Source organism: Malus sylvestris, chromosome 17, assembly GCF_916048215.2.
Source record: "Malus sylvestris chromosome 17, drMalSylv7.2, whole genome shotgun sequence".
Lineage (NCBI taxonomy): Eukaryota > Viridiplantae > Streptophyta > Magnoliopsida > Rosales > Rosaceae > Malus > Malus sylvestris.
The window spans coordinates 31569339-31596967 of NC_062276.1; the positions used below are offsets into that span (position 1 = coordinate 31569339).

The following is a 27629-nucleotide window of genomic DNA, read 5'->3' on the forward strand; positions in this document are numbered from 1 at the left end:
AATTCAATAGAGATTGATTTTATTATGTGAATTCAGTTGCTTTAATTGATTTATGAGGGATTTCTTCTAGCAAGATCTAAGATTATTCATTTAATTCAAATATTTGACTTTTATTTTGTCAATTTACGCATATAAATACATTTAAAAAGTGTAAGTTGCGTGTAGCACTTTGTGATTCAAAAAATACCTTCTGCATATGCGTGGGCGCGTGCATGAAGGCTATTAGACATAATACTATGACAAACAAAGAGAAAACCAGTGTTCTAAAAATCGGCCTAGGCGGTGGGCTTCCGTGGCGATTTTGGGCAAAATGTTCAAGAAATCGAAGAGGATCTAGGCGGCCGCCTAGGCAGCGTTAGGCGGAGCTAGACGACCCTAGGCGGAGCTGGGCGGCCCTCGTCTTTTTGCTTTGCGTATGTGCAAACTGACCCGTTGATCTCTATCACCACTGACGAGGACATCGACAACATGATGGAGGAGTACGATCGCATTGCACATAATCAAAACTTAAAGTCGGTGTGGCTTCGCCTCTTTCCCAGAACTTCTGTGCATGAAAACGAAGAATTACCGTGGTGGCTTAGAGGGAGTGATAGAGGGACATGTGCGGAGGAGAGATGGGAGGGTTGGAGTGGTTTTGATTTGTTGTTTTCAAGAAGAGAAGAAGACGGAGGGTTGAAGAGAAGAAGATAGAGGGTTCTCTTGGTAACATATAGAGGGAAATGTGTGGATGAGAGATGGAGTGTTGGAGTTATTGTGATTTGTTGTTTTCAAGGAGAGAAGAAGATAGAGGGTTGAAGAGAAGAAGATAGAGACTAGACTAGGCAGCAGGGAAAATCGGAAAAGTAGAAAAAGTGCCTAGTTTTGTGTGAAAGTCCCTCATAATAAAAAAAAACATAAATAATAATTACCCAATATCAACTAATAAATATATTAGATAAATTTTTTGTTCTGTTTTGAAAACAACATTATATTATATTCTTACAATATAATATTTTATTATTTTTTCTTTTGAAGATAAGACTATATTATACTTTTGCATTATATGTGTATATCTTTCCAAAAATAACGTATTACTCGATGTTTATTTATCTATTATATAATAAAATTAACTAATTTATGTGATATATATTATTATTTTATTCAAATACGCCTAGGCGTCCGCCTAGATCCCGCCTAGCCGCCTAGTCGTTAGGCCCCTGTTTGCCGCCCGACTAACGCCTAACGTTTTTTAGAATCTTGGAGAAAACCATATCAACACCAACTTTAAATAATTTTAAGATGTTATAGCAATTGATAATAAAACTAGCCAATGTGACATTTTTTTGTACCTTATAGATTATAGGCTTGTTTGGAAATGTTTATAAAATGACTGAAAGCATTTTTGATGAAAATATTTTTGAAACCAATTCTTAATAAAAAGCCAAAACATTTTAAGTGCTTCTTGCAAGAAGCAAATATCTTGTGCTTCTTTTAAAAAGTACTTAAAGTGATTTTGAAATCCAAAATTAATTTCACTAAAAACTCTTTTATTTCTTTTTTAAAAACACTTCTAAACGCGTCAGACACATTGGAAAATATGGCACTGCATGGATTGATTCTCAATATGTGTGCCGAAAATTGGGAATTGCACAGCAACAATAAAACTATTCAGTCATATTTGATATTACAAGCCCAAACTGGACGTACTTACGTCTAAGCCCAAGCCCAAACCTGGACGTACTTACGTCTAAGCTCAATTCAATTTCAATCCCCAATGTTTTCGCCCAATCTAACTTTGTACATTCATAGCCATAACACGTGACAAAAATAAAATATATAAAAAAAAAATCATAGCCATAACACTTGGTCTGATGGTATTATTCTGCATTTATAAGTGAAAAGTTTAAGATTTAAGACTTATGCATGGTGTATTTGAAACTATTTATTCTCCAATTCCTTAATATGAATTTAACATTTTATTAGAAAAAACTTTGTACATTCAATTCTACATGAATACTATTTTACAACGTTCAGCGAACATCGTAAAAAAATGTATTACATAGTCCACTAGATGCCTTAAAATAGTTTATGGCGTATTTCTTTTCATCACTCACAACTTCACGTGCACGTCATAATTGAGATTATTTACGACGCGGACTCATATTGAGGCTATACGTCTTAAATGCTACTTCACGAAGTATTTTGCACGTCGTAAATGGGCAATTATGTCGTAGTGACATAGACTAGTAGTTTATGTACAGATGGTTTACCAAATGAAAAAGACATTTGAAATACATATTTATATTGCTATATAAATAATGTCGAAAGAGACTGATAAGAAAAAAGCACACTAACAATGACACTAGTTAAACAACTATTCAATTATTTATTCAGTAAAACAGTTCCGTTAAGTAAGATTTATTTTTAGCTGTGCTTCTTGAAATATTATTTTGATCTCACTTTACTCATTGTAACTTAAAAGTCATCACTTTACTTCATAAAACTCAAAATTCGTTACACTTTGACTTGTGAACTCTTTATTCTCTTTGAAACTTATAGGTTGTCTCCTAAAACATACGTGGGACCTAACGTCCAACAAGACTATAACACATGTGCAATAAATTTGATTATAAATATCTGTTATGTGTTAACATTCAACAATAAGAGAATATGAAGTTTGAAAGAAATTGAAGAGATGAAAAAAAATGAAAAAGAAATTGATTAGCCTGGCGCACTCAAATCAAACCCACATAAAAAATTAATAGACCTATGACAATGTGGAGTGAATTTTGAGTTTTATAAAGATGACTTTCAAGTTTCATGGGGCACAATGGAGTCAAGATCGAGTTTTAGAGGGAAAAAATGAAACGAACTTTGAATTTCAAGAGTAAAATGACAGCTTTTGAGTTACAATGAATAAAATGAGATTAAATTAAGTTTTAGAAGGCATATCTAAAAATAGGAGGAGGATTTTCTCCCCTCCCAATCTCTTTTCCCTTCTTTCCCCTCCTATTTGAACGTTATGGTTTAACCACGTCAACATTTTATACTAATTTTTTTATAAAAATAATAAGATAAAAAATAATATGTAAAAGGAAGGAAGGAAAGATGATAATAGAAAATGAGAAAATCATACTCCCTAAAAATAAGCCTTAAAGTAATAAGTGGCAACTGAAAAGGTAACATGGGAAAGGCATCACAATCCTTCGAGAGGAAGTCAAGCCGCCACCGTCACCAGGTTTTTCCAAGAAATGGGTAGTTCTTGAAAATTACATAAATCTAAAGCAGTCACAAGACCCCAAGATTCCTTGTTTGTCTTTCTCGAAGCCCATTGTTTTTTCACAATTCTAGAATGAATTGTAACAAACAACATGTCAACATGCGATGTGTGGAGACAAAAACCACCCCACATCTTCCTTCCTAACATCTTCTTTTATTTAGTTTTTGAGGAAAAAAAAAACATTTGTCGCTTAAATTAATAAATTAGAAAGTAATTTTTGCATACTCATTTTTTTTAATATTCACAAATCAAATGAAAATTCAAAAAAACAAAAAAGTAAAATAAAAAAGATATTTTTAGAATGAGCAAACGAGTGCATAAATTATCTCTTTAAAAACGATACACTTACTATATATCTGTACTATCAGTCTAATAGAGATGAGAATCACATGTGTTAGTGAACTCTAACTCTACGAGAAAAAATGGTACAAATCATAGTATAAATATGTGATAAGTGTAGCATTGGTAATTTTTTAAATTACACTCTTAAAAAAAACCAAAAGTATGACCTAAACACAATGGTTGGTCAACAATCTTATCCGCATTGCAACTACTGTTATATGCTCGATTATCAAAATTTAGCATAATCTATATTCAAGCAACTAAAAACTTAAGTTAAATTACAAATCTTAATCTCGACAACCACTACCAATTGGGATCAAGCTATCATAGAACCTACCGTATCTAACCAAGAAGTATTTGTAAATGAACGGGTGAATTTGGAGACACTTCAGTCTTGAACAGTTCAACCGCGCCAAAAAAAAAAAAAAAACGAATAATAATTGCAAAATAGCACATAAGAGTCATAATTTGATAAAACTACTAGAAGCGTACGAGCAAATACCAACCAAGTCCTTCAAAATAAATTTAATCATCTGCATGACTATAATATTAGAATGATAATGGGAGTTGTATTCCTTTCCTAATCTGTTTTGGTATGGAATGATTTAATAATTCATATCTTATTGTTTGGAACAACTTCGGAATCTACACAAAGAAATAGTTTCCATTCCCATTTCTAAAAAAAATTGAGAAAGAAAAAAGAAAAGCAGCCCACCTCATTGTACTGGACATAAGCATTATTGCTGAATAATAAAATCTTATGTTTTCGCATGTGATTTGTGTGTGAATATCCGACCTTTAGATTGGACATAATTCTTTTTTTTTTCTTTTTTTGTATCACATATTTTTGATATGGTGAGTTATTTATTTCAATTTAATTCTATAATGAAATGGTATTGAATTCACGATTCACGGAAAGCAAACTTAAATTTCATATTCACAAGTGAATAAAAATATCATTACACATTAATATTAAATGACTTATAATATCATTGCATGTTATCCTCCGATTAACCGTACATAGTCTTGTAATGCTTGCAGCTAAAGCAACGGATGATTTCAAGTTTCAACGTTGGTTTTGATTTTCGTTTCCAAATTATAAACTTATTCAATGATCGTAGAAAAGTTTATTCTAGATGAAAAGACCCAAAGCCTCATATATCAAAGGATGTTTTCGACCTACATGTCATCATCATTCCTTCCATATTTCGAGGTACCATAGCTCTTGCTGATTTGGAGTTCCACTAACAAGGTCTTGACATCTGTGCATTTAAGTTGGAGTTTACACCAAGCCCACCATTAAAGCAATTAAAAACAAAAAATTTAATTAATATAACATCGGTGTCCTTTATTTTCCATCTCCCTCCGCCGTCTCGATATTGCAGACTAGAAACCAAGCATTTTTTGACAAAGGGTCACCGGCACTAGTGCCAAAATATATGTCCTCCACCCAACAACCACGTCACGCCAACCACCATGAATACCCATGGAAGCTCCAGCCTCCATCACACAACTAAAATCTCAATTTGGCACCATCATCTTCTTCTATCATGTTGCTTCATCATCATGATTTGAAGACGCCAGTTCTTGATCACCAGGAGAAAGGTGGGATGATAAGGGGACGAGGTCATGGTGGGGCAAAACCCCAGGTGGTGATGGTGGTTGTCGGGGGCTGAGAGGAATTGGAGGGGCATGATTAGAAGGTTGGGGAAGGGCCTCGAGAATGAGGCTTATTTTTTAAAATAAAAAAAAATATTTATTGATTATTCTATAAAAGATAAAACTATTTTGGCCTTAGTGGGGCAGATGACGTTATTGAATTGAAAAGGAACGCTACTTGCACTACTGATGTGTGCATTCCCGTCACCCAGAAAAATTTCTTCAAATTTAACTAAAATCACCAACTGTAATACCTTGTAATCATAATTATATGATGATTAAGAAACCACTAAGTTCATATTTACATTTCTAGTAGTTCTGTAGACTGTAGAACTTTAAATTGTTTATACTTTATGCAATAAAAATGGTAAGAAAGGAGGAAATTAACAATTCTTAACAAGTTTGAAGCCTTAATTTGCCCCAATAAAAAAAAGGGACAATTTGGATGTGGTCCCTAGCTATCAATATTCTTTGATTGAAACCTTGTTAGTTTTTAGTTTTTGATTGAGGTCCCTGACATTAATGTAATAATGTAAGTTACTATATTTTTTAAATTAAAAATTAAAAATTGAAATTTTTAATTGTTTATATTAATGAGATTTTAAATAAAACCCATAATTTATGGGATTAAAAATAATAAAATATAAATTATACTCTCTATTATATTGTGTGTGTGTACATATATGTATGGGTACATTAACCAAAATTAACAAAAAAAGTTATTGTACCAAAACATGGATACATTCTCAAATCAACGAAAAAGAATGTACCCATATAAGTTTAAACATGGATTAAAAAATTTGAAAGGATTTTATATTAAAAAAAAGGGTACATTTTACATATAACAAATTGATATATTTGAGAATGGGTACATTTAAGATTACAAAAATTGAAAAATTATATGAATGGGTACATTTAAGATTAAAAAATTGAGAATCTTTTTATATATAAAAAAAACTAATAGGTACAAACTTAATTTAATTTAATTTTTTATTATTTTGGAAATGTTTGAATTGAAAATTATTTAGAAGTTTAATAGAGGTGTGAGTATTAAACCCTAAATTAATTACTAATTTTTATATTGAAAAATTATATAATAAACATGTAAATTCATTATCACATTAATGGTAGGGACTTGAATCAAAATTTGAGAACTAATAAGGTCTTAGTCAATAAACAGTAAGAACTAGGGACCGGATACTAATTTTTCCAAAAAAAAATCTAAAACTTAATCTCATTAAGATAATAATTCAAACTAAATCTACACTTTACATTTTATTTTACTAGAAAGGTTCATCGTTTTGTATTTTTCCTTTTGTTTTTTCATTATTGGGGTGGAGAGAAAAGTCTAGGTCTGCGTGACTATTGTTTTATTTTTTATATATTTTTTGTTGAGAGTGCGCGTGACTAGTATTGGTTGGGTTGATTTTGTAACGTCACATGTTGAAAAATAAAGGGATATTGGGTGGCAGGCTTCTAGTCGCAGCTAAAGCATAAAGTATTGTCTTCAGAAGCGACCACCAAATTAGAACTAAATAGTAAGTCTTTGATTCTTCAGACAGTTCTGTGTATAAAAGGCAGAAAGGCAGTGGTTTAGCATAAAAAATTCCTTCCAAATACTTGAATACAAAGAAAACAAAATTTCTCATCCTCCTCTCCTGCATATTCCTTCCTACTCCTGCCATTTTTTGTACTAGTTGAATTTGTGGAAAAGAAATAAACAAAATCTGGTGTTGATCGAATGGAGAACATGATGGGTCTGCTGAGAATTCACGTCCAAAGAGGAGTGAACCTTGCTGTTCGAGACATGAAAAGCAGTGATCCTTATGTTGTTGTTAAAATGGGCAAGCAGGTAATATTTCCATCTGGCTAGCTTCCTTCAATTTATTAACTACTTTTGTGTTTTTTTTCCTTGTTTTGATGCATTTCTCGATCCATTTGGGTTTTTGGGTTTTGGTTATACGTTCTGAAATTTATGTTTTAGATGACATATTAGAACTACGCGGGGTGGGGGAATTTGGACTTGGTGCAGAGAGGGTGGATCACGCTATTAGTCAACTTGGCTAAATTCATATTACTTGATAGCTTAAACCTATTTTTTGATGATGCAGAAACTGAAAACTCGTGTGGTGAAGCGGAATGTGAATCCAGAATGGGATGAAAGATTGACACTTTCCGTTACAGAACCAAATCTTCCGATCACGCTTTCTGTGTACGATAAAGACACATTTAGTTTTGATGACAAAATGGGGGACGCAGAGTTTGATATTGCACTATTTATCCAAGTCCTGAGGATGCGATTGGAAGGCCTCCCAGATGGAACCGTAATTACGAAAGTACAACCAAGCAGGGAAAACTGCCTTGCTGAAGAGAGCTGCATCATCTGGTCCAACGGCAAACTCGTCCAAAACATGATCCTCAGACTCAGAAATGTGGAGTGTGGGGAGATTGAACTCCAGTTGCAGTGGATTGATGTTCCTAGTTCTAGGGGTCTGTAGATTGTAGATTGCAATTGCTCTCTCTCTCTCCTCATGTATATAATTGGATTTGGTGTCCTGGCTACTTCAATCCTTTTGTTCATAAAGACGTGAAAAATAGAGTGATCCATTTTTATGAGTTTTATCCTCCCAGGTACTGGTATCAATCATTTGGGATGCGAGAGTTATTTGCACCAATCATACAATATTTACTTATGTAAACAAATAATTGTGTCAAGTTATTGATTCAACCATTATTCGTAGAAGAAAATTTGTGGTTATGAGAGGGGTGTGGTGAACCATGTGTTTGGAATATAGATATGCAAGCAGGAGGTCGAACTGACAAAGTTGGTAAAAAAGAGAGGAGAAATTAATCTAACGCCTTGAGGCTGGGGAAGAAGCTGACAGATATTCTTGGAATGTGCACTACAAGACAGCACCACATTTATCACAGTTAATTCACCACGAACATAAAAGACACGTTGTAGAATATCGAATATTACCACGGACATTTAAAGTCCGTTGTGAGTAAATGGTTTTAACAACGGGCAAAATTGGCCCGTGATAGAACATGTTAGAATAATAACGCGCAAGTAAAGCTCGTTGCAGTTATTTGATATAACCACGAGGGTAGCCCGTTGTTGAAATAAATTTAATCACAGCGCCTTCTTGAAATCAATCACGGTATATGAATGTTGTAGGTTAATTTATTTAATATTACTCTCAAATTTGTTATCAGAACCAACTCTATCTTAAACCCAATCTATATACCAATTCCAGATCTGATACCACCAACCACCCGGTCTCACCCATTCGCTTCCTTCGACGGTTTATCTGAAATCTCCAAACTACTCATTTCTCTCTCCAAAGCCCCCGCCCCCCTCTTCTTCGAAATCGCAACCATCTTCTATCCGGCGCCCACACAAGAACTCGTCACTGACGCAGAGCCCGCCAGAAGCTTTCTCTAGAGAACAACATGTCGGTCGTCGTCCCCATGGCCTCGCCCAGTCGCTGGCTCGACTTGGATGACCAGCCATTCCTCAATTCCAGGATTAGTATGTCTCTCGATTTCTTTGTAAAGATATTAAAATTTAATTCCGTTTATTGAAATGATACCGTGATTATTCTGCAATTAAAGTGTAATTATGAATAAGTATGTTTTTTACAATTCAATTTTGGCTAAATGTGATAAAGATGAAAGCTTTACTTAGTTTTGGTTCAATACGATAAGGTGCAAGAGAAAGGGATATGTTGATAACTAGGAGGCAAGCATGCCTTCTCCAAGCATGACCAAGCATAGAACGAGCAGTGTGAAAATTTTCGGGGTCGAATTGTGCCCTGACAATGTCGCTGTTGCCATGGTATTTTGTTCAAGGTGTCCTAGGCCTTGCAGGGCTTGCTGTCTGTTTTTAACTTTCCATTTAAAAGACGATTTGCATCTCGACCTGGCTGAGGTACATTTACATTCACACTTTCTGTTATTTTTTGGAACTGGTTTGCTTTACATTTGTAGCTGTAGTTATTAAAAGTGGCATTCTTGATGAATTGTGAACTTAAATTGACGTTGGTATGCACTGATTGGTAAAGAATTTGCTTTGAGAATGCTGATTAGTATGAAAATGGTGCTAACCGGGGTACGATAATGGGATTCTAGCTTTGAATTACTGATGTGAGACATTGTTTTTCTTTGATAAGTGAATTGTTTGTATAGTTTTGGTTTCTACCACGAGAATTCTACCACGGGCTTTATCAGCTCATTGTAAAAAGTATAAATTTACCATAGGCATAGTAAGTGCGTGATGAATAATAATTTTTTACCACGGGTAAATCTTAGCCCGTTATAAAATAGTAGTTAATAATCACACGCAAAGTTGCACGTTATAAATATTCTAAGTAACTACGGACAATGCTCGTGGTCAATATTGTTAGTATTCACAATGTCTTTTTATTATCTACCACAAGCATAATGTGTGATAGAATCATAAATTCACATATTTGGAGGAGGCGGGACACCAAAATTTTGCAAAATTTTAGACATCTTTTGTTGAAATTTCAAATTTTTTTGACAAATCCACTTTTTTCTCTATCTCCTTTCCATGTCCATCTCTTCCGCTTCATCTTCCTTTCCCTTTTCCAAAAACAAAAACAAATTCTACCCCCTTTCAACTACGCTCCCACGTTTTTCCAAAGCTCAACCGCTTCGGTTTCTTAAAACAAACAAAAAAACATCATAATTTGTCTCTCCCCGGTTTCCCATAATTTAATTTGCATCTGCTACAATGGTGTGTGGTATGTTAATCCTATCAATGTTCTATCCAGTCTCTTCGGAATATTTCTCTGCCCCCGGTAAGTTTCTTCACTAAATCTTCAAGGACCTGTTTGAACTTTAAACTCTCTGTGTTATTTAAATTCAGTTTTTATTTCTACTTTTTTTTCTCAATATCTTTTTGTCAGTTGCTACAATGATTGTTAAATTATGAAGCAGGGGAATCTTAGGTGATGGAAATATCAACAAATTTTACACCGGTGATTTCATATAATTTTTTTTTCCGTAACTAATTTAATTTTTCCTTTGTGAATGTTGGTATTGTAGGTAACAATCACAAGAAGCTTACAGAAATGAAGCAGCAAATTGTCGAGACCAATTTGTGCTTGACAATGGCATTTTTTTCTTAAACCCATCAGTTTAGATTTACTTGAGTTTATTTGTTTGCGTAATCTATTTTACATGGTTTGAATGCAACAATCAGTTTGTTCCTTTCTTTTTACTTTTGTTTCTTTCCATTTGGTTTCTTTGCAAGTGTCTTTGCAGTGAAGTCTGCAGACCTGAAAGAAATTTGTGCATAGCGAGGTAACAGTTGTAGAGGAGTGTAGAGAGGAGAGGTTAGTGGCTATCTTAAGAGGAAGGGTCACGTACTATCCTACATATCTAACTTCTCTTTGTAATACGTAGCATGATCATTTTTATCTTCAAGTATATCTATATCAGATGGAATCAGATGGAAATGTATTTTTAATTTCTTTCATACCTTGATATGAAAATGATTATTTTTGTTGATTTGGTGGTTATGTTAAGTAACATATGAAGAACTACCAAATTCGACACTACGTACCATGCGTTCGAATGTTTTAATTATGCACAAAATAATAAAAAAGACCTTATTTTTCTTTCTTGATAAAAAGTGTTGGTGTTTTGCAGGCACTTGCAAACTTAAAGTGTGATTAGCTTGCTGGAGATGTGTGTTTTCTGGAAGAAACGATTGAAGAGAAGAAGATCATCATTGGAGGACGAAGGTTGGAACTAGGACTTGAGTTTTGTTTTATAGTGTGAAATAAAGCCTCTACATGTTTTGGTGATTTTGGTATTTCTTAATATATATATAACTACTCATTTTGTTGTTATTTTTTATGTAATATTTGAATATGTGAATTTTTATAGAGTAAATTTGCAATTTTGTATATATATATATATATATTACTTGTTTATTTATTAAATAAATTTTTTTTTTAATTTTTGGAAATCTTTTTATAACGGGCATTAGTCGTGGTCAATTTGTAATCCACAATGGCCATAGCATGTGGTGTTAGATCCCAATCTACCATGGGCACAATCCGTGGTTACATTGCATTTGACAACGTGCATAGTCTGTGGTAAAAGCAAAGACGAGAAGCACAGAAAACTATGCAGAAACCAGGAGGTCAGAGAGGGATTGACAGAGGCAGCGTGAAGCCTCGGCAGCAGTAGCACAGAAGCAGAAGCTTCACTCAATCTTTCGGTTAAATCTTTCCAAATTTATATTTCATTTCTATTTTAATAATGTGTAAATAAACTTATTTTGGCTAGAGGTTAATTCAAAGCCATGAATATATTTGTAATATGAATTGATTACCTTCATTGTGATTTCTGAGTTGTGATTTAATTTGCTTAACTGCTTGATTGATAACTTATTTTTGTATGTTGATTAAGGATGCATACTTAATTTACATGCATGAATTTGATGCTAGAATATAAGTGAGTTTCACCTAATCGTTATGAACTTATATTCACAAGTAGTGAAGGTTGCTAGTCACAATCACGTTAAGTAAATTCTTGGCATAAGTTTCATGCAAATCATAGTAACGAGTGCTTCGTCAATGCTTATGTTTTTCATAGAACTTAATGATTCTTGCTTGTATCTCTATTATGCAATTCATGTAGGGAACTTGTAGGGAATGTTTTGGGTTGTCGTATGCAATCATCCAACCCAATAACTTGTGGAAAAACTGAAGGTTAATTAGTGCAATTCACGGTTAATTTGGGGCGTTGAGATTTACAATTTATTGAAAGAACAACTGAAAAATCAATTTAGGTTGCATATGTGTCATGTGTGGAGAAAACCCTCTAGCTAGTCCGTCACCTATCCTTTCACCTTAATTTCATGCTTTTGTCAATTCTGTAATTTATTTAAGTTTAATTTATTTCTTGTTAAAACCAAACTACCCCCCATTATTAAATTATATTATTTAGTTAGTTTTCATTGTTCTTAGTCTTTTAATTCAATTTCCGTCCATTTCAGTTCCTAGTGTCTAATTTGATTATTTTCATTATTTTGAGTCATTCTAAGTGTGTTTCGAGTTATTAGAGTTTTTAGCTTAGTTTTGTGTCCTTGAGTCTTGTTTAATATTTTTAAATTAATTTAGAATAGATTAGCAATCCCTCCTAATCCCCGGCCTAGAACGATACCCTACTTACATCTATACTACAATTGTAAAAAAGAGGGTTTAATTTGTGTGTTAACTTATTTTACGCATCAAATTTTGGCGCCGTTGCCGGGGATTAGCAACTTTGCTAATCCCTTTATTTTTGTTTTTGTTTATGTTTATATTGGTGTTTGTGTATTTTACTTTTGATATTTGATTTATTTTTCTTTCTTTGATTTTAGGTACAAATGGAGCGAGACATGGCACTTGCGACCATTCAAGCTCAATTGGCACAGCTCACTGCTCAATTGACTCATAATGCCGAACGGACCACAATGCCAAGTGTCCCTACACTTGATGTGCCCTATGGGCAAGGATATCAAAGTCCTCAATTTTCTGATAATGAAGATGTTTGGGGATATCAAGGCTATAACCAATCAAGGGGCAACATGTTTTCCAACGCTTACAATTCGGCTTGGAGAGATCATTCAAATTATATGTGGGGGGAACCTCAACAATTCCAACAAGATGCATATTGGCAGCCATATGAGGAGTTCTACACCACACCTATACAGCCACCACAACATCCCCCACAACAATTCCAATCAAATCAAAGTATGCCCATGAATTATAATGAAATTCTTGAAGGACTAATTTCTGTGGCGCAGGGTTTACGAAAAGAAGAACAATTGCCGCCATCGGAAGAGTTCTATCAGTGGCCATATGAACCGTCACAGCCACCACAACAATCAACCCAATTCAATTCAGGTATATCCTTGGATAATGATACACTTAATAAGTTACTCCCCTCTTTGAATCAGGGAGTAGAAAATCAAAACCAGGAGCTGCAAAACCGAGTCAAAAGAGTGGACAAATTGGATATGCAAGTTGGGCAGATTGTGGAATTCATGGCACAGATTCGAGATCAAAGTGAACTTTCCAACTCAAACATTGCAAATTCAAAGGCAGAAAGTGAAATCGATGAAGCCATCACTTTGGAAGGTGACATGAAGGATGAAGCTGTCCCAGAACCATCCAAACACAACCCGAACATGGATGAATTGCTGCTGCAAGCAGAAGAGGAGGAGGACAACCTGGGCAGTTTAGAAGAATTCTTGCTGCAAGCTCCTAAAATCCCTATGTCATCCAACTCAGGTGAGGAAGTTCTAAATTCACTTCATTCTAATGATATTCCTCCCAATGTCCCTTTTCCTAGCAGGTTTTTGATTCCCAAGCAAGAAGAGAGTGAAAAAGACATTGTGGAAGCTCTTCCAAAGGTACAAAAGGATATTCCAATTCTTGGTGCAACAAAGCAAGTTCTAGATCGTGTTGAATATTTCAAAGGCCTTTGTTTCCCAAGAAGAACGATTCAAGAGAATGAAGTGGTTGAAGCAGATCAAGAATTCATCCAAGGGGCTGTGCATGAGACAATCAAGCCCAAAGCAGTTGAGTTTGATGACCCGGGACAAGCCACAACCATCATAGTAAACCTGGCCAAGTTCAAAGTCCCGGAAATGTTCAAAAATGTGGTGTTTGTCATTGAGTTTGTGTCGGAAAAAGAAAGTAAGCCATCTTCTCCAATTTTAATTTTTATTTATACTAACATTTTTCTGATTTTGATGATTCAGGCACCCACTCTTGAATTTAAACCATTGCCGAATCATTTCAAGTATCACCTCCCATTAAAAGATAAATTCCATGCTTTGGAGCCGAGGGGAGTTTAAAGGAAAGATTCGTCCGGCTAAAGACGTTAAATCAAGCGCTTCTTGGGAGGCAACCCAAGCATTCAACGAAGGGAGACTTTGGAATCGCTAACCAAATCAGATTTGAATTCTTACACCCTTATCTTTACTGCTTTCATTTTGTTTTGTTTAGTTAGTTGTGTTATTTGGTTGATTTCTGTGAGTTTGTGTTATTTAGTTTAAGTGTGGGGGAAGGTTAACCAAAGTCTTTTTACATTAATTTACATATTTTAAAAAAAAAAATATGGCACTTAAAAAAAAAAAAAAACATAAAAGTAATAATATTTTACAATGATGTGTAAACTAATAGCATTCATTGGTCAGGTGGTGCTTCAGTAGTCGGCGGGGCTTCAGCAGTCGGCGGGGCCACAAAAGGAGGAGGCAACAGAGGTTGATCAGTTGGAGCTTCACTACGCGATGCCGCTCCAGAAGACGAAGGCAGATGCTGTTGGAACAAACCCACAAACCTCCGATGATCAAGTAAAATCTGACCATCAGATTCATGTATCTGGTCAATTTTCCTCTTCATGGTTGTGGCATAGTTGTGTGCAAGCTTATGCAATTGTTTATTTTCATGCTTGAGTCCTCTAATCTCCTCTTTGAGACTCTGTATTTCAGCCACCAACGATTCAACGTGACGGGTTCGAGCATATAGGCGTTGGGCCATGTTGGACACAGAACCCGCACACTGCACGCTAAGAGCCAGAGACTCCTTCATAGCCAACTCATCAGATCGTCTAGCGAGCAGTCTGTTATCTCTGGGAGTGACAAGGTTCCGGGCCACCACCGCAGCGGTCATGTCATTTTTCATCACCGAATCCCCCACGGTAAGAGGACCGGTAGGGGATATGAAGGATGGGCGCCATATGTTGTCTGGTGAAGGCGGGGCTGCCTCTTCACCACGGTTCAAGTCAAAACGACGATCGGAAGGGCCAGACATTTTCTGAAGATGAAGAGAAAGAAGAGATCAGACAGATTAAGATTTCGGAAGTGCAAGAAGGGAGTGTTTACAGGAGGGAGCTCAAGTGTGTTGTGGAACAAAATTAACGCCTCTATAAAAAGAAGAAATCAAAGAGGCGCTCCTCAGAAATTGAAGAGGCGTCCTCTCGCAAATCGAAGAGTCGGGGCTCCTTTCTCAAACGCCGGATTCTTTTCTCAAAAGAGGAGTTTCCTTTCTCAAAAGCCGGATTCTTTTCTCAAAAGAGGCGTTTCATTTCTTAAAAGTTGGGCTTGCTCAGAAACCACGAGCCGAACCCCGGAGTTCGCAAGATCAATTTGTCCAGACGTGTTGTCACTCGTCACATGCAACTAGTAGCTTTGCGGAAATTAAGGGCAGCTTTGTCAGAAAGCGCGTAATTTGTACTATTCATCCATCCACCGGCTGCCGACAATGAGTGAGGGAATAGTTCCGGTTGTGAAGAAAAGTCCTATAAGTATCTACCTTCGCCTTCCACAGCAAAGGCACACCCTCTCAGCACTTCTTCATCTCCGAAAATGCATTCCCAAAGAATCCTCCTAAGTTACTCAGTGTTCCTCATTCCTTGGGATACCTCTGCAAACAACCTATCCAAAGCAAAAGTATTTCATATCATGAAGGTTGAAAGCAAGAGTATCTCATATCATGCATTCTCCATGTCCTTTTCCTTGTCTTTGTTCTAACCTGCAGGACATGGAGAAATTGCTCTCGAGTACTCGTCTTCCACTGCTGATGTACTTCCAAAGAAGCTGCCACATCTACCTGAAGAACATATAAGGCAAGCGAAAATGATACCAGCAGCATGTGGAGACAATGTGCAGAAGAAACAAGTAGAGAAGAATGCAGCTTGCACAATCATCCCAGCAGAAGGAGTCTGAGATGAAGAACTAGAGAAGCTGCCACATCTGCTTGGAGAACAAATAAGGAATTGAGCCTGCACAATCAACTCGAGAGCAGAAGGAATCTGAGTTGAAGAACTCGAGAAGCTTCAACAACATTTTGAGGGCACCTTCCCAAAGAGCAAAGCCTCGCCGTACAATATCATCAAATCATCACTTGCAAGTAAAAAGCTAAGTGTCACCCCGTTCAAGAGGAAAGCTGTGGAAAGTCAACAAGCACGACCAATGATCACTTATTAGTTCTATTCATTGTCTTTTATCGTGATTTTCAATTTTTCGTTTGCTTTTTACATTTTCTTGCGTTACTTAACTGAATTATTTCTTTACTTTGCAGGAACTTTTGGTTATTTCCACCCTTGAAGTTGATTGCAGAATTTTAGTTTGGGGGTCATCGCTTGATTTTACTGCAAATTAGGGAAGTTTTCAGTCCCATTGTTTTATTTTGTTTCTTATTATTTATTTATTTTATTTTTATTTGCATTATAGTGTTTTATGACATTGGGGACAATGTCCAGTTTAAGTTTGGGGGTAAAGAGTATAAAAAAAATGACCAAATTAAAATTTTTTGTACCTTCGACTACGAACTGGTTTCATTTGTTTCTGTGTTGTTGTTTTTTGTTTTCTTAATTAGTTTTGTTTTCTTTAAAAAAAAAAAAAATTATTAAAAAATTAAAAAATTAAAAAATCAGAAAATTTAAAAATCCAAAAATATTGTCTTGTTTCCCTTATTGTGTTGAATTAGATTTTTGTTAGTTTCCCGACCCAATGATATAATTGGATCAAATTTGAACCATGATCATCAAGAACTTAGTTCACATGTGTTTTGTGAAATTCATAATTCTCTTGTTAGTTTTGTACATGTTTGATCATCTTTGAAAAACCAAATGCACATAGCCTTGTTAATGTGAAACTAAAGTATGACTTAAAGCTTCATATGTGAATTTAGTGACCATATACATCCTATGTGAGTTTTTGAGCCGATTGAAAGTGTGTGCATTTTTCATACACTCCTATTCTTTCATGTGTGATGAACTTATGTGAGATACATCTCTAGAACTTGCGTAACGATCTTTCGAAATGTTTGTCATTGATTGCATGAACTTGGAAATGATAGAGGCATTAGGTTTACCACTATGGCCCAAATAACCATGTTTCCCAAATAAAAATAATATCATTAGATTGCCAATTTGAGCCGTGTATGTTGAGCTTTTTATTTCTTATCACCAGATATGTCTACCCTTATACCTGAAACATTTTTCCTTACCCTTTCCAAGCAAGCTAGTGAGCAATGTGAGATTGTCTTATGAGAAACGTTTGTGAAGTACTTTGAAGGTGTTTGGCAAAAGAATAAGTGTGGGGGTATTTCATGTTTGTATTTAAAAAAAAAAAAAAAAAAAAAAAAAAAAAAAAAAAAAAAAAAAAAAAGATTGTATAAAAAGAAAATAAAAAGTTTTTAAAGTTTCAGTTTAAGAGTATGGTTGGAGGTGCTAGAAGAATTGTTGGAGAGCTTGAGTTCTTATAAATCTAAAGAAAAGAATTGCTTGCAATGTAGCTTGGAACTTGTGTTTTCCTATTCTTTTGTTTCAATAACCCTATCCCTAAGCCTCATTACATCCAATAAAAGTCCTCTTGATTTAAGTTTTGCAATTATGACTGTGGAGAAGTGATCTTTATGCAAGCTTATGGTAGAAATTTCACATTTGATTCTTTGAGCGAAACACATTAAAACTAAACACATATGTGATTGAGTGTATATCCCGTGAGAAGGTTGCTAGTTTGCATATGATGATTTTAAAAATAAAAACTTGAAATTGCATTAGCATGGCTATCTCACACACTACACTTCAAGGATGATTCAAAGATTACTGCTAATATTTGAATAAGGAAGATGAACTTGGATTAGTTTGTTGGTGTTAGCTATGGTTCTTGATGATTTGTTTTCTTAAATGAAATTCTATGAGGGTCACATAGAGGGAAGCTAATCTTTTTCATGTTTTCTTTGTTTTGCTCGAGGACTAGCAAAAGTTAAGTGTGGGGGTATTTGATCGGATCATATTTATATATATTTTTACTTCGAATTCACTCGTCTTTTCTTAGTTAGTTCCTTATATTTTTGAGCTATTTACGTTATTTTTATGTTTATAGGATTTGTTATGCAAAGAAAATAAAAATAGCACAAATGAGTTTTAAATAATAAACAGAAAGAATATTGGTTTTATTTTTGGATTGGGTTTTATTTTGGTTTATTTTATATGCATTGAATTGATTGTTTCATAGAATATTGGTTTTGGATTTGTTACTTGAATTTGTTCTTAATTCCCAACTGCTACTAATTTAGAGTTTATGATACAAATTAGTTTTGTATTATTTTGTTAAGGAAGAATCCAAGGACAGCAAGAGGAATCAAATAAAGAAAGGGGATCCAAGAAAAAAGGAAAGACAGCGAGAATCCAAGGAGAGGCTTGCGGAGCGCCAGGCATGAAAGCAGGCGGGACAGCTAAGGAAAGAAAAGGCTGTCTTGCAGCCTTGAGAAACAAAAGAAGAATATAGAGAAAGCTGCCTTTGCAGCGTGCAGAAAAGGAGAAGATGCGGGGAGTGTGAAGCATGGAAGAAAAATAATAGAAGAGAATCAAAGAGCTGCTTTTGGGCAGCTAGAAAACGTGAGCTGGAGAAGGGGTCAGTAGGAGAATACAAGGAGAAGTGGGAGGCTGCTTTGGGGGGGAACGGACAGGACGTTGCCTTTGGCAGCGTGAAAGCAGCGTAAGACACGGGGAATTGGAAGGAGGGCAAGTCAGGGACTTGCTAGGCGCAGAAATAAGCACAGGGAAGAAGACTGGCGGGGAAAAAGAGGAGCACAGAGGCAAAGGGCTTCACTCCGTTCTTATTGGTTTTATTTTCTCAAACTCATGTTAACTTTTGGTTTAATTTGAGAATAATGTGTAGCTAAATTTATTTTGGCTAGAGGTTAATTCAAAGCCATGAATATATTTGTAATATGAATTGATTACCTTCAGTTGTGATTTCTGAGTTGTGATTTAATTTGCTTAACTGCTTGATTGATAACTTATTTTTGTATGTCGATTAAGGATGCATACTTAATTTACATGCATGAATTTGATGCTAGAATATAAGTGAATTTCACCTAATCGTTATGAACTTATATTCACAAGTAGTGAAGGTTGCTAGTCACAATCGTGTTAAGTGAATTCTTGGCAAGAGTATCATGCTTTTCATAGTTACGAATGCCTCGTCAATGCTTATAGTTTTCACAAAGTTTAATGATCTTTGATTGTATCTCTATTGTGCTTTTCACGTAGGGGACTTTTGAAGAATGTTTTGAATTGTTGTATGCGTTTTTCCGTCCAATTCAATAACTTAAGGAAAACTTGAAGATTAAAAAAGTGCTGTTCACGGTTAATCTGAAGTATTGAGATTTACAATTTATTGAAAGAACAACTGAAAATCAATTTAGGTTGCATATGTGTCATGTGTGGAGAAGAACCCTCTAGCTAGTCCGTCACCTATCCTTTCACCTTAATTTCATGCTTTTGTCAATTTTGTAATTTATTTAAGTTTAATTTACTTCTCGTCAAAACCAAACCCCCCATTATTAAATTATATTATTTAATTAGTTTTCATTGTTGTTAGTCTTTTAATTCAATTTCCGTCCATTTCAGTTCCTAGTGTCTAATTTGATTGTTTTCATTATTTTGAGTCATTCTAAGTGTGTTTCGAGTTATTAGAGTTTTTAGCCTAGTTTTGTGTCCTTGAGTCTTGTTTAATATTTTTAAATTAATTTAGAATAGATTAGCAATCCCTCCTAATCCCCGGCCTAGAACGATACCCTACTTACATCTATACTACAATTGTCAAAAAGAGGGTTTAATTTGTGTGTCAAGTAAATTTTCGCATCAAATTTTGGCGCCGTTGCCGGGGACTAGCAAAAGCTAAGTATGGGGGTATTTGATCGGATCATATTTATATATATTTTTACTTCAAATTCACTCGTCTTTTCTTAGTTAGTTCCTTATATTTTTTGAGCTATTTACGTTATTTTTGTGTTTATAGGATTTGTTTATGCAAAGAAAATAAAAATGGCACAAATGAGTTTTAAATAATAAATTCGTCGAAAATTGCTTTAGTCGTTCTCACTCTGTCATGGGTTATTGGTAGAATTATGACACGGATTATAGGTCATGGAAGTTAGGCTAAATTTATTAGGTATGCATTAGAAATTATATGATATATCTAAAATTGAAGTGTTTTGCAGTTGGTGAGTAAAGAAAAGTGTGAGTGTGGTGGGTGAGGCAACTTAGAAAATCAGAAAACAAAGGAATAAGAGGAACACACGGATCAGTGGGAGAGAAGTGGAAGGCAGCGAGGCTGCCTTCAAGAAAACAGAAAAATAATAGGGTTAGAGGGCGGACAGAATAAAAGAAGAACGTGCAGGGGACAGAGAGGAGTGGGGAGGACTCGGATTGGCGGAAACAAAAACAAACAGAAAATAATAGAAGAGAAGGCAGCTTGCAAATCTTGCGGGGAATGACAGCTGCCTTTGCAGCGTGGTAGGTGAAGTGCACAGAAGGAATAAAAAAAACTGCACTTGCAGCGTGAGTGTGTGGGTGAGGCATTAGCCTCGGGAGAGGGCAGCCTGGAAAAAGAGAAAGAAGAATAAGGAACAAAGGGGAACGCTGCCCCTTGGCAGGGAGAGAGAGGAACCAAGGAAAAGAAAACAGAAAAACAAGCAGAAAAGCTGCCTTGCGCAGCTTGTTTTTCTGTGCGTGGCTGCACTTGGCAACACTAGAGGCGGAAAGGGTAGAGCAGTGCGCAGGAGGAGAGAAGCACAGAAAACTGTGCAGAAACCAGGAGGTCAGAGAGGGATTGACAGAGGCAGCGTGAAGCCTCGGCAGCAATAGCACAGAAGCAGAAGCTTCACTCAATCTTTCGGTTAAATCTTTCCAAATTTATATTTCATTTCTATTTTAATAATGTGTAAATAAACTTATTTTGGCTAGAGGTTAATTCAAAGCCATGAATATATTTGTAATATGAATTGATTACCTTCAGTTGTGATTTCTGAGTTGTGATTTAATTTGCTTAACTGCTTGATTGATAACTTATTTTTGTATGTCGATTAAGGATGCATACTTAATTTACATGCATGAATTTGATGCTAGAATATAAGTGAGTTTCACCTAATCGTTATGAACTTATATTCACAAGTAGTGAAGGTTGCTAGTCACAATCACGTTAAGTAAATTCTTGGCATAAGTTTCATGCAAATCATAGTAACGAGTGCCTCGTCAATGCTTATGTTTTTCATAGAACTTAATGATTCTTGCTTGTATCTCTATTATGCAATTCATGTAGGGAACTTGTAGGGAATGTTTTGGGTTGTCGTATGCAATCATCCAACCCAATAACTTGTGGAAAAACTGAAGGTTAATTAGTGCAATTCACGGTTAATTTGGGGCGTTGAGATTTACAATTTATTGAAAGAACAACTGAAAAATCAATTTAGGTTGCATATGTGTCATGTGTGGAGAAAACCCTCTAGCTAGTCCGTCACCTATCCTTTCACCTTAATTTCATGCTTTTGTCAATTCTGTAATTTATTTAAGTTTAATTTACTTCTTGTTAAAACCAAACTACCCCCCATTATTAAATTATATTATTTAGTTAGTTTTCATTGTTCTTAGTCTTTTAATTCAATTTCCGTCCATTTCAGTTCCTAGTGTCTAATTTGATTATTTTCATTATTTTGAGTCATTCTAAGTGTGTTTCGAGTTATTAGAGTTTTTAGCTTAGTTTTGTGTCCTTGAGTCTTGTTTAATATTTTTAAATTAATTTAGAATAGATTAGCAATCCCTCCTAATCCCCGGCCTAGAACGATACCCTACTTACATCTATACTACAATTGTCAAAAAGAGGGTTTAATTTGTGTGTTAACTTATTTTACGCATCACCTATACCTCGAAATTCCGTCTAATTGGGACAGATTAAAACGTCATGCACTAGCGTATGTTAAAAGTAGGGCCTTGGAAAGGTCCAAGGCTGGAAGCAGAACCTTCTCTCGCCGACACTGCTATACCTCGAATCCCAATTTCGGAATCTATGCTTGCTCAGTTCTGGTGGCGTCAAAAGGAGGACGAACGCAAGATTCATTGGGTTGGTTAGAATAAGCTGGGCCTTCCGAAGTGTGAGGGGGGTTTAGGTTTAAGACCTTTCCAGGATTTCAATTTAGCTCTCCTTGCTTAGCAGTGTCGGCGGGTTATTAACGAACCGGAGTCCTTTTGGGTGCCGTTTTCGAAGGCTCGGTATTTCCCTACCACATCTTTCATTGAGGCCAAGAGAGGTCACAGAGCATCTTGGGCGTGGGCTAGCCTTCTAAAAGGTCGAGATATTATTTCAGGAGGTGCCCATTGGCAGGTAATGAATGGACAAAGTATCCAGTTGTGGGTTGACCGTTGGTTGCCTTCTCTTCCTGATGGGCATCCAATCCCATTTGAGGGAGGGCTGATCAATCAAAATCAAATGGTGGAGTCACTAATCTCCCAAAATTCTTCTTGGGATTTGGATGAAATTAGACCTATCATTTTCTCGGCTGAACATTTGGCGATTCTGGAGACTGGTATCGGTGACCATCAGGGTACAAATCATCTGGTTTGGCCATGGGATAAAAGGGGAAGGTTCACGATGCACTCGGCTCAGCGAAACTGTGGGGTGACTGGTGGAGTGGGTCAACCCTCTTCGTCTTGGCAGATTGGTGGCGTGGGGTGGAAAAAAAATTGGAAATTGCATGCTCCTCCAAAAGTTAGAAAATTTATGTGGAGGACTTTTAGGGGTACTTTGGCCACCAAGCTGGCTCTTTACAAACCGCATTCCTCCCCATCTCCAATTTTCCCTATATGTAACGAGGAGGAAGAATCCATGGAACGCATGTTTCTTTTGTGTCATTGGGTTGTGCCCATATGATTTGGTGGTTCCCTAAACTACAGGATCTCTAGGAGTGACATTACCCTTGGTAATTGGCTCCATCATGTTTGCTTATGCATATTTGGAAGGCTAGCTACTCAGCAATCTTTAATCTCAAGCCTCCTTTACCAATATATGGTTACACACTTTATATCTTGCGCGGTGAACACTTTTGTGGCTGCAAATACCAAGGTCCACGGCCCCCAAGGTCTAGTGTTGTGTTGGTTTTGTGTGACACAACTTGGGTCCCTCCTATCTCCCCATTCCGGAAAGTCAACGTGGATGCAAGCTGGTGCGCCACGACGAAGTTGAGAAACATGGGGATTGTGATCAGAGATCATGTCAATGGCTTCATCGTGGCTAGGGAGGGTCCCATTTCGGCTCCATCTGTGATGGCCAGAGAGGTTATAGTGGTGCTTGGTGGATGTAATTTGGCTCAGGATATGGGATTATCCCAAATTGTGGTAGAGTTGGTGTTGAGATTTTAGTAATTTACCATTGATCTGATCACTTAGATTTCGAAGGGAGCAAGAAGAATGAAAGAGAAGAAGCTAGAAAGAGTCAGAAAGAATATTTCACAGCTGGAACATTCGAACCGTTGCAGAATGATGCTCCACTTTCATATATTCATTCATTCCTTACATCAGTTACCATCACCATTCAAATACATAAGCCATTGTGATTATGACACATGGCAATTACAAGGCATATGAGCATTGAAAATGAAAAATGATCTAAGTCCTACACTTGGCATATGAACTCAAGCTATCTCAACACAAAACAGTTTCATAAAATGACAAAATAGAAAATCTATTAGGTAAATCATTTACTAACAAGAAATTAGTAAGCAATTTACTTTTCAACACTCCCTTCTAAATTGCTAACTGATTTCACACCATGAAAACTTCTCAAATAGTTGAATCTGTCCTTGGGAAGAGCCTTGGTAAAAATGTCTGCAATCTATTCTTAACTCTTGCGGTAAATCAAATTGACTACTCATTCTTGAATTGCATCTCTAATGAAATGAAACTTCCTGCCAATGTGCTTGGTCATTTGATGAAACACCGGATTTATAGACATGGCTATAGCTGATGTATTGTTATTGAATAGGGAAGTTGTAGCAGCTTGCTCTTCTCCAAAGTCCTTGAGCACAAACCTAAGCCAAATGGCCTGAGAGGTTGCTTCAGCTGCACTAACATACTTAGCTTCTGCAGTTAGTAGGCAACAATCAATTGCCTTTCTAACCCCATATCTTCACAAAACTTTCAAAACTATAAGGATGTGTATTCTCCACCCCTATCACTTATAAGTTTCTTAATTTGGTAGCCACTCCGTAGCTCAACCATGGATTTGAACCGTTTGAAAATGTTGAAGACTTGAGACTTGTGCTACAAGAATAATACCCAACACATCCTAGTGTGATCATCAATAAATGTGAGAAAAAATCTGTTGCCTCCAAGAGTACATTGGACCATAGATATCAGAGTGAATAAGTTCTAGAGGTTGTGATGCCCTCCAAGTCTTTCCCTTGTCAAATAGTGCCCTGTGACCCTTCCATGTAGCACATCCAGAGCAAACATGCTTATAAACTTGTAGTCTAGATAAATCCTGCACCATTTTCTTTTCTTGCTAGAGCATCAAATTGATGTAGTTTAGATGTCCATATTTTCTATGCCACAACCATGATGACTCTTCAACAGTTGCTCTATTAGCCATGTGAGGATTGACATATTCCAAACTTAGGGGAAAACATCTGTTTCCTTTCATTGGAACACTTGCAATCAAATCTTCCATCTGTCTATCTCCATATATATTAACCATGTAATCACCAAACACAAGCTAATAACCATGCTCTACCATCTGCCCTACACTCAACAAATTCTCATCCAATCCAGGTACAATCATAACCTCTTTAATATATCTAGTCACTCCCTTCATTTCTATAACCAAGGTACCTTTGCCTATTGACTGCACTAAATCTCTAGTGCCCATTTTAACTCTACACTTCACATTTTTATCAACATCAATAAGCAAGGATTCATGAGAGGTCATATGATTACTACATGCACCGTCTACATACCATATGTTCATATTTTTTTTTCCAATAGTAGCAGAATGACAAGCATAAAACATGGTTGTAGATTCTGTTACCTGGTTTGCAAAGTTTACAAGCTTTCCAGCTTTGTTTGGTTGATCACAGTCCTTGATGATATGACCAAAATGATTGCATCCATGGCATTTTGGATTTTCTTTAAACCAACACTCACCATAGTGTAGCTTATCACAATGCTTGCATTTTCCCTTAGCCTGATCAGATTTTCCTCCTTGATCATACTTGCCACCTTGATTAGGAAGATTCTAAGGTTTAGGGTCCCATTTCTTTCCCTTCGATTTTCAATTCTTCTTTGGTTTAGAGTTACCAAAAGAGGCATTTGACTGAGTCCCCTTTGGATTCACACTCATACTACTGAAAGCTCTCTCAGTGGTACTCTCAGCATGCTTGTCAAGGTGCTGTGCAAATCTTCTGAATGCAACAATAACCTCTTGCACCTCAATAGTTTCAATGTCCTTAGTTTGTTCGATCACATAGCAAACAGGATCAAATTCTTTGGTCAAGCTTATGAGCAATTTCTAAACCAAACGCACTTTAGGTAAATCTTCCCCATACCCTTTCATTTGATTCACCAGCTCAAGAAGATAAGTGAGATACATAGACAAGGTTTCATCATCCTTTATCCTCGTGTACTCGAAATCTTGGCTTAGACCCTGTCGTTTGATCGATCTCACTTGTTTATCACCATGAAATTCCTGGTGTAAAATATCCCAAGCACCTTTTGAGGTCTCCTCATTCGAGATTCTGGAAAAAATATCCTCCGAAATTGCTCATTGGATGATACCCATCACCTTAGCATCTTTCATTAACTTATCACTCAGAGAAACTTTCTCTAAATTTGATGAGGCTTCATCTTCAACCTTCTTACCGTTCGATTTTGGAATTTCAAGACCCTTTTCGACTAAGTCCCAGATTCCATGTGATTTGAAAAAAGTTCTCATTTGGATCTTCCAAAATTCATAGTTGTCACCATTGAATATTGGAGCTCGAAGATCACTACCACCTGACCCAGCCATTTGAGACCCAGCCATTTGAGACCTGAATCGATGAACCGAGCACAACACTCACAGATCTGACGCCCTAATTCTAGATAGAACCTGGGCTCGCGATTCCATGTTGAGATTTTAGTAATTTACCATTGATCTGATCACTTGGATTTTGAAAGGAGCAAGAAGAATGAAAGAAAATAAGCTAGAGAGAAAGAGTCAGATAGAATGTTTCACAGCTACAACATTCTAATCGTTGCAGAATGATGCTCCACTTTCATATATTCATTCATTCCTTGCATTAGTTATCATCACCATTCAAATACATAAGCCATTGTGATTATGACACATGGCGATTACAAGGCATGTTAGCCATTGAAAATGAAAACTGATCTAAGTCCTACTACACTTGGCATATGAGCTCAAGCTATCTCAACAGAAAACAGTTTCACAAAATGACAAAATAGAAAATCTACTAGGTAAATCATTTAATAACAAGAAATTAGTAAGCAATTTAGTTTTCAATAGTTGGATTCAAAGGAAGTAATCTCTTCTTTAAATAGTTCGATTCACCTTGGCAGTTGAGAGGTTTTCCCGACTATCGCGAAGGTCTTTATGTTGGGAGAGTTTTTTCAAGGCTATCATTGGTCTTGGATCCCAAGAACGACAAATTTGGAGGCGGATAAGTTGGCGACACGATTTTTTTAGGAGATAGGATGCTGGCACTCGAATCGTGAGACCTCCATCTTCTTTGGTGCATGTTCTCAACTAGGACGGCTTGCCTTGTCCTCCTAGTTAATTTTCCTAGAATGTTGGGAGGTGACGTTTTTACACCCAGTGCAGCGTCTGGAACCCTTGATCTCCACAACATTCCTATTGCTGTTGTAGTTTATTGTGTTTTCTATTAGCCATGCTTTCGGCTTTTCGTGTTCTTTATTGACTTTTGCCCTAACAATGAATTTCTAATTTCTACCAAAAAATAAAAAATAAAAACTATTTGAACACTCGAATACGGAGTAGATAGCTTCTCATGCGGGAAATGTAAAAGAGAAACTCCATAAGATAAGAAATCCCATCGCCATAAGATCCCGACCACAAACCTTTTGTAATAGTTCACTATGTTTGAAAGGTCAAGTGGCGATTGCAAAACAAAATCAATCAGAAAACCATTGAAGCAAAAAATTACGAGGCCATCATCCATTACAGAATTAAACTGGTTGTTGGATGAGATCCCCGATAATATACTTCACAAAAACAACATTTTCTGGACTTGGGTTAGATGAAGATCCATTCACAGACTTTTGGGACGAAGATATGGTACAATTAACAAGATCATGTGGCAGTTTTGATGGAGAAGGTAAGAGTGGCAGTGAGTTCTCTTTTGTGGTGGACCTTTGGAAGCTTTGAAATGCAGAAGATACAACTACAGAAATTCCTTAAGTTGTTTGTATTGCTTATATGATTCAACCACAGCTGTACACGAAATAATGGTAGTGGTAGTTACTGATTATATCTATTTGG

At 36.2% G+C, this 27629-nt stretch overlaps 2 protein-coding genes and 3 long non-coding RNA genes across 5 annotated transcripts in view; all 5 read left to right on the plus strand.

Annotated features, from left to right (window-relative positions):
• LOC126611015 (uncharacterized) overlaps window positions 1-27629 on the plus strand; it is a 98483-nt gene that overhangs the window by 33997 nt on the left and 36857 nt on the right. The gene's annotated exons all lie outside the window — the stretch shown is intronic.
• LOC126611018 (protein C2-DOMAIN ABA-RELATED 4-like) lies at window positions 6830-7876 on the plus strand. The gene is made up of 2 exons (XM_050279202.1): window positions 6830-7112; window positions 7372-7876. Exons 1-2 carry the CDS (start codon window positions 7002-7004, stop codon window positions 7756-7758), a joined length of 498 nt encoding a protein of 165 aa, XP_050135159.1. The 5' UTR covers window positions 6830-7001; the 3' UTR covers window positions 7759-7876.
• Window positions 8367-9374, plus strand: LOC126611023 (uncharacterized). Its single transcript, XR_007618666.1, has 2 exons — window positions 8367-8792; window positions 8969-9374. It is a non-coding gene; the product is annotated as an uncharacterized LOC126611023 (long non-coding RNA).
• LOC126611024 (uncharacterized) lies at window positions 9730-11135 on the plus strand. Its single transcript, XR_007618667.1, has 3 exons — window positions 9730-10083; window positions 10331-10620; window positions 10937-11135. It is a non-coding gene; the product is annotated as an uncharacterized LOC126611024 (long non-coding RNA).
• LOC126611030 (uncharacterized) lies at window positions 11483-19097 on the plus strand. The gene is made up of 2 exons (XR_007618672.1): window positions 11483-11583; window positions 18999-19097. It is a non-coding gene; the product is annotated as an uncharacterized LOC126611030 (long non-coding RNA).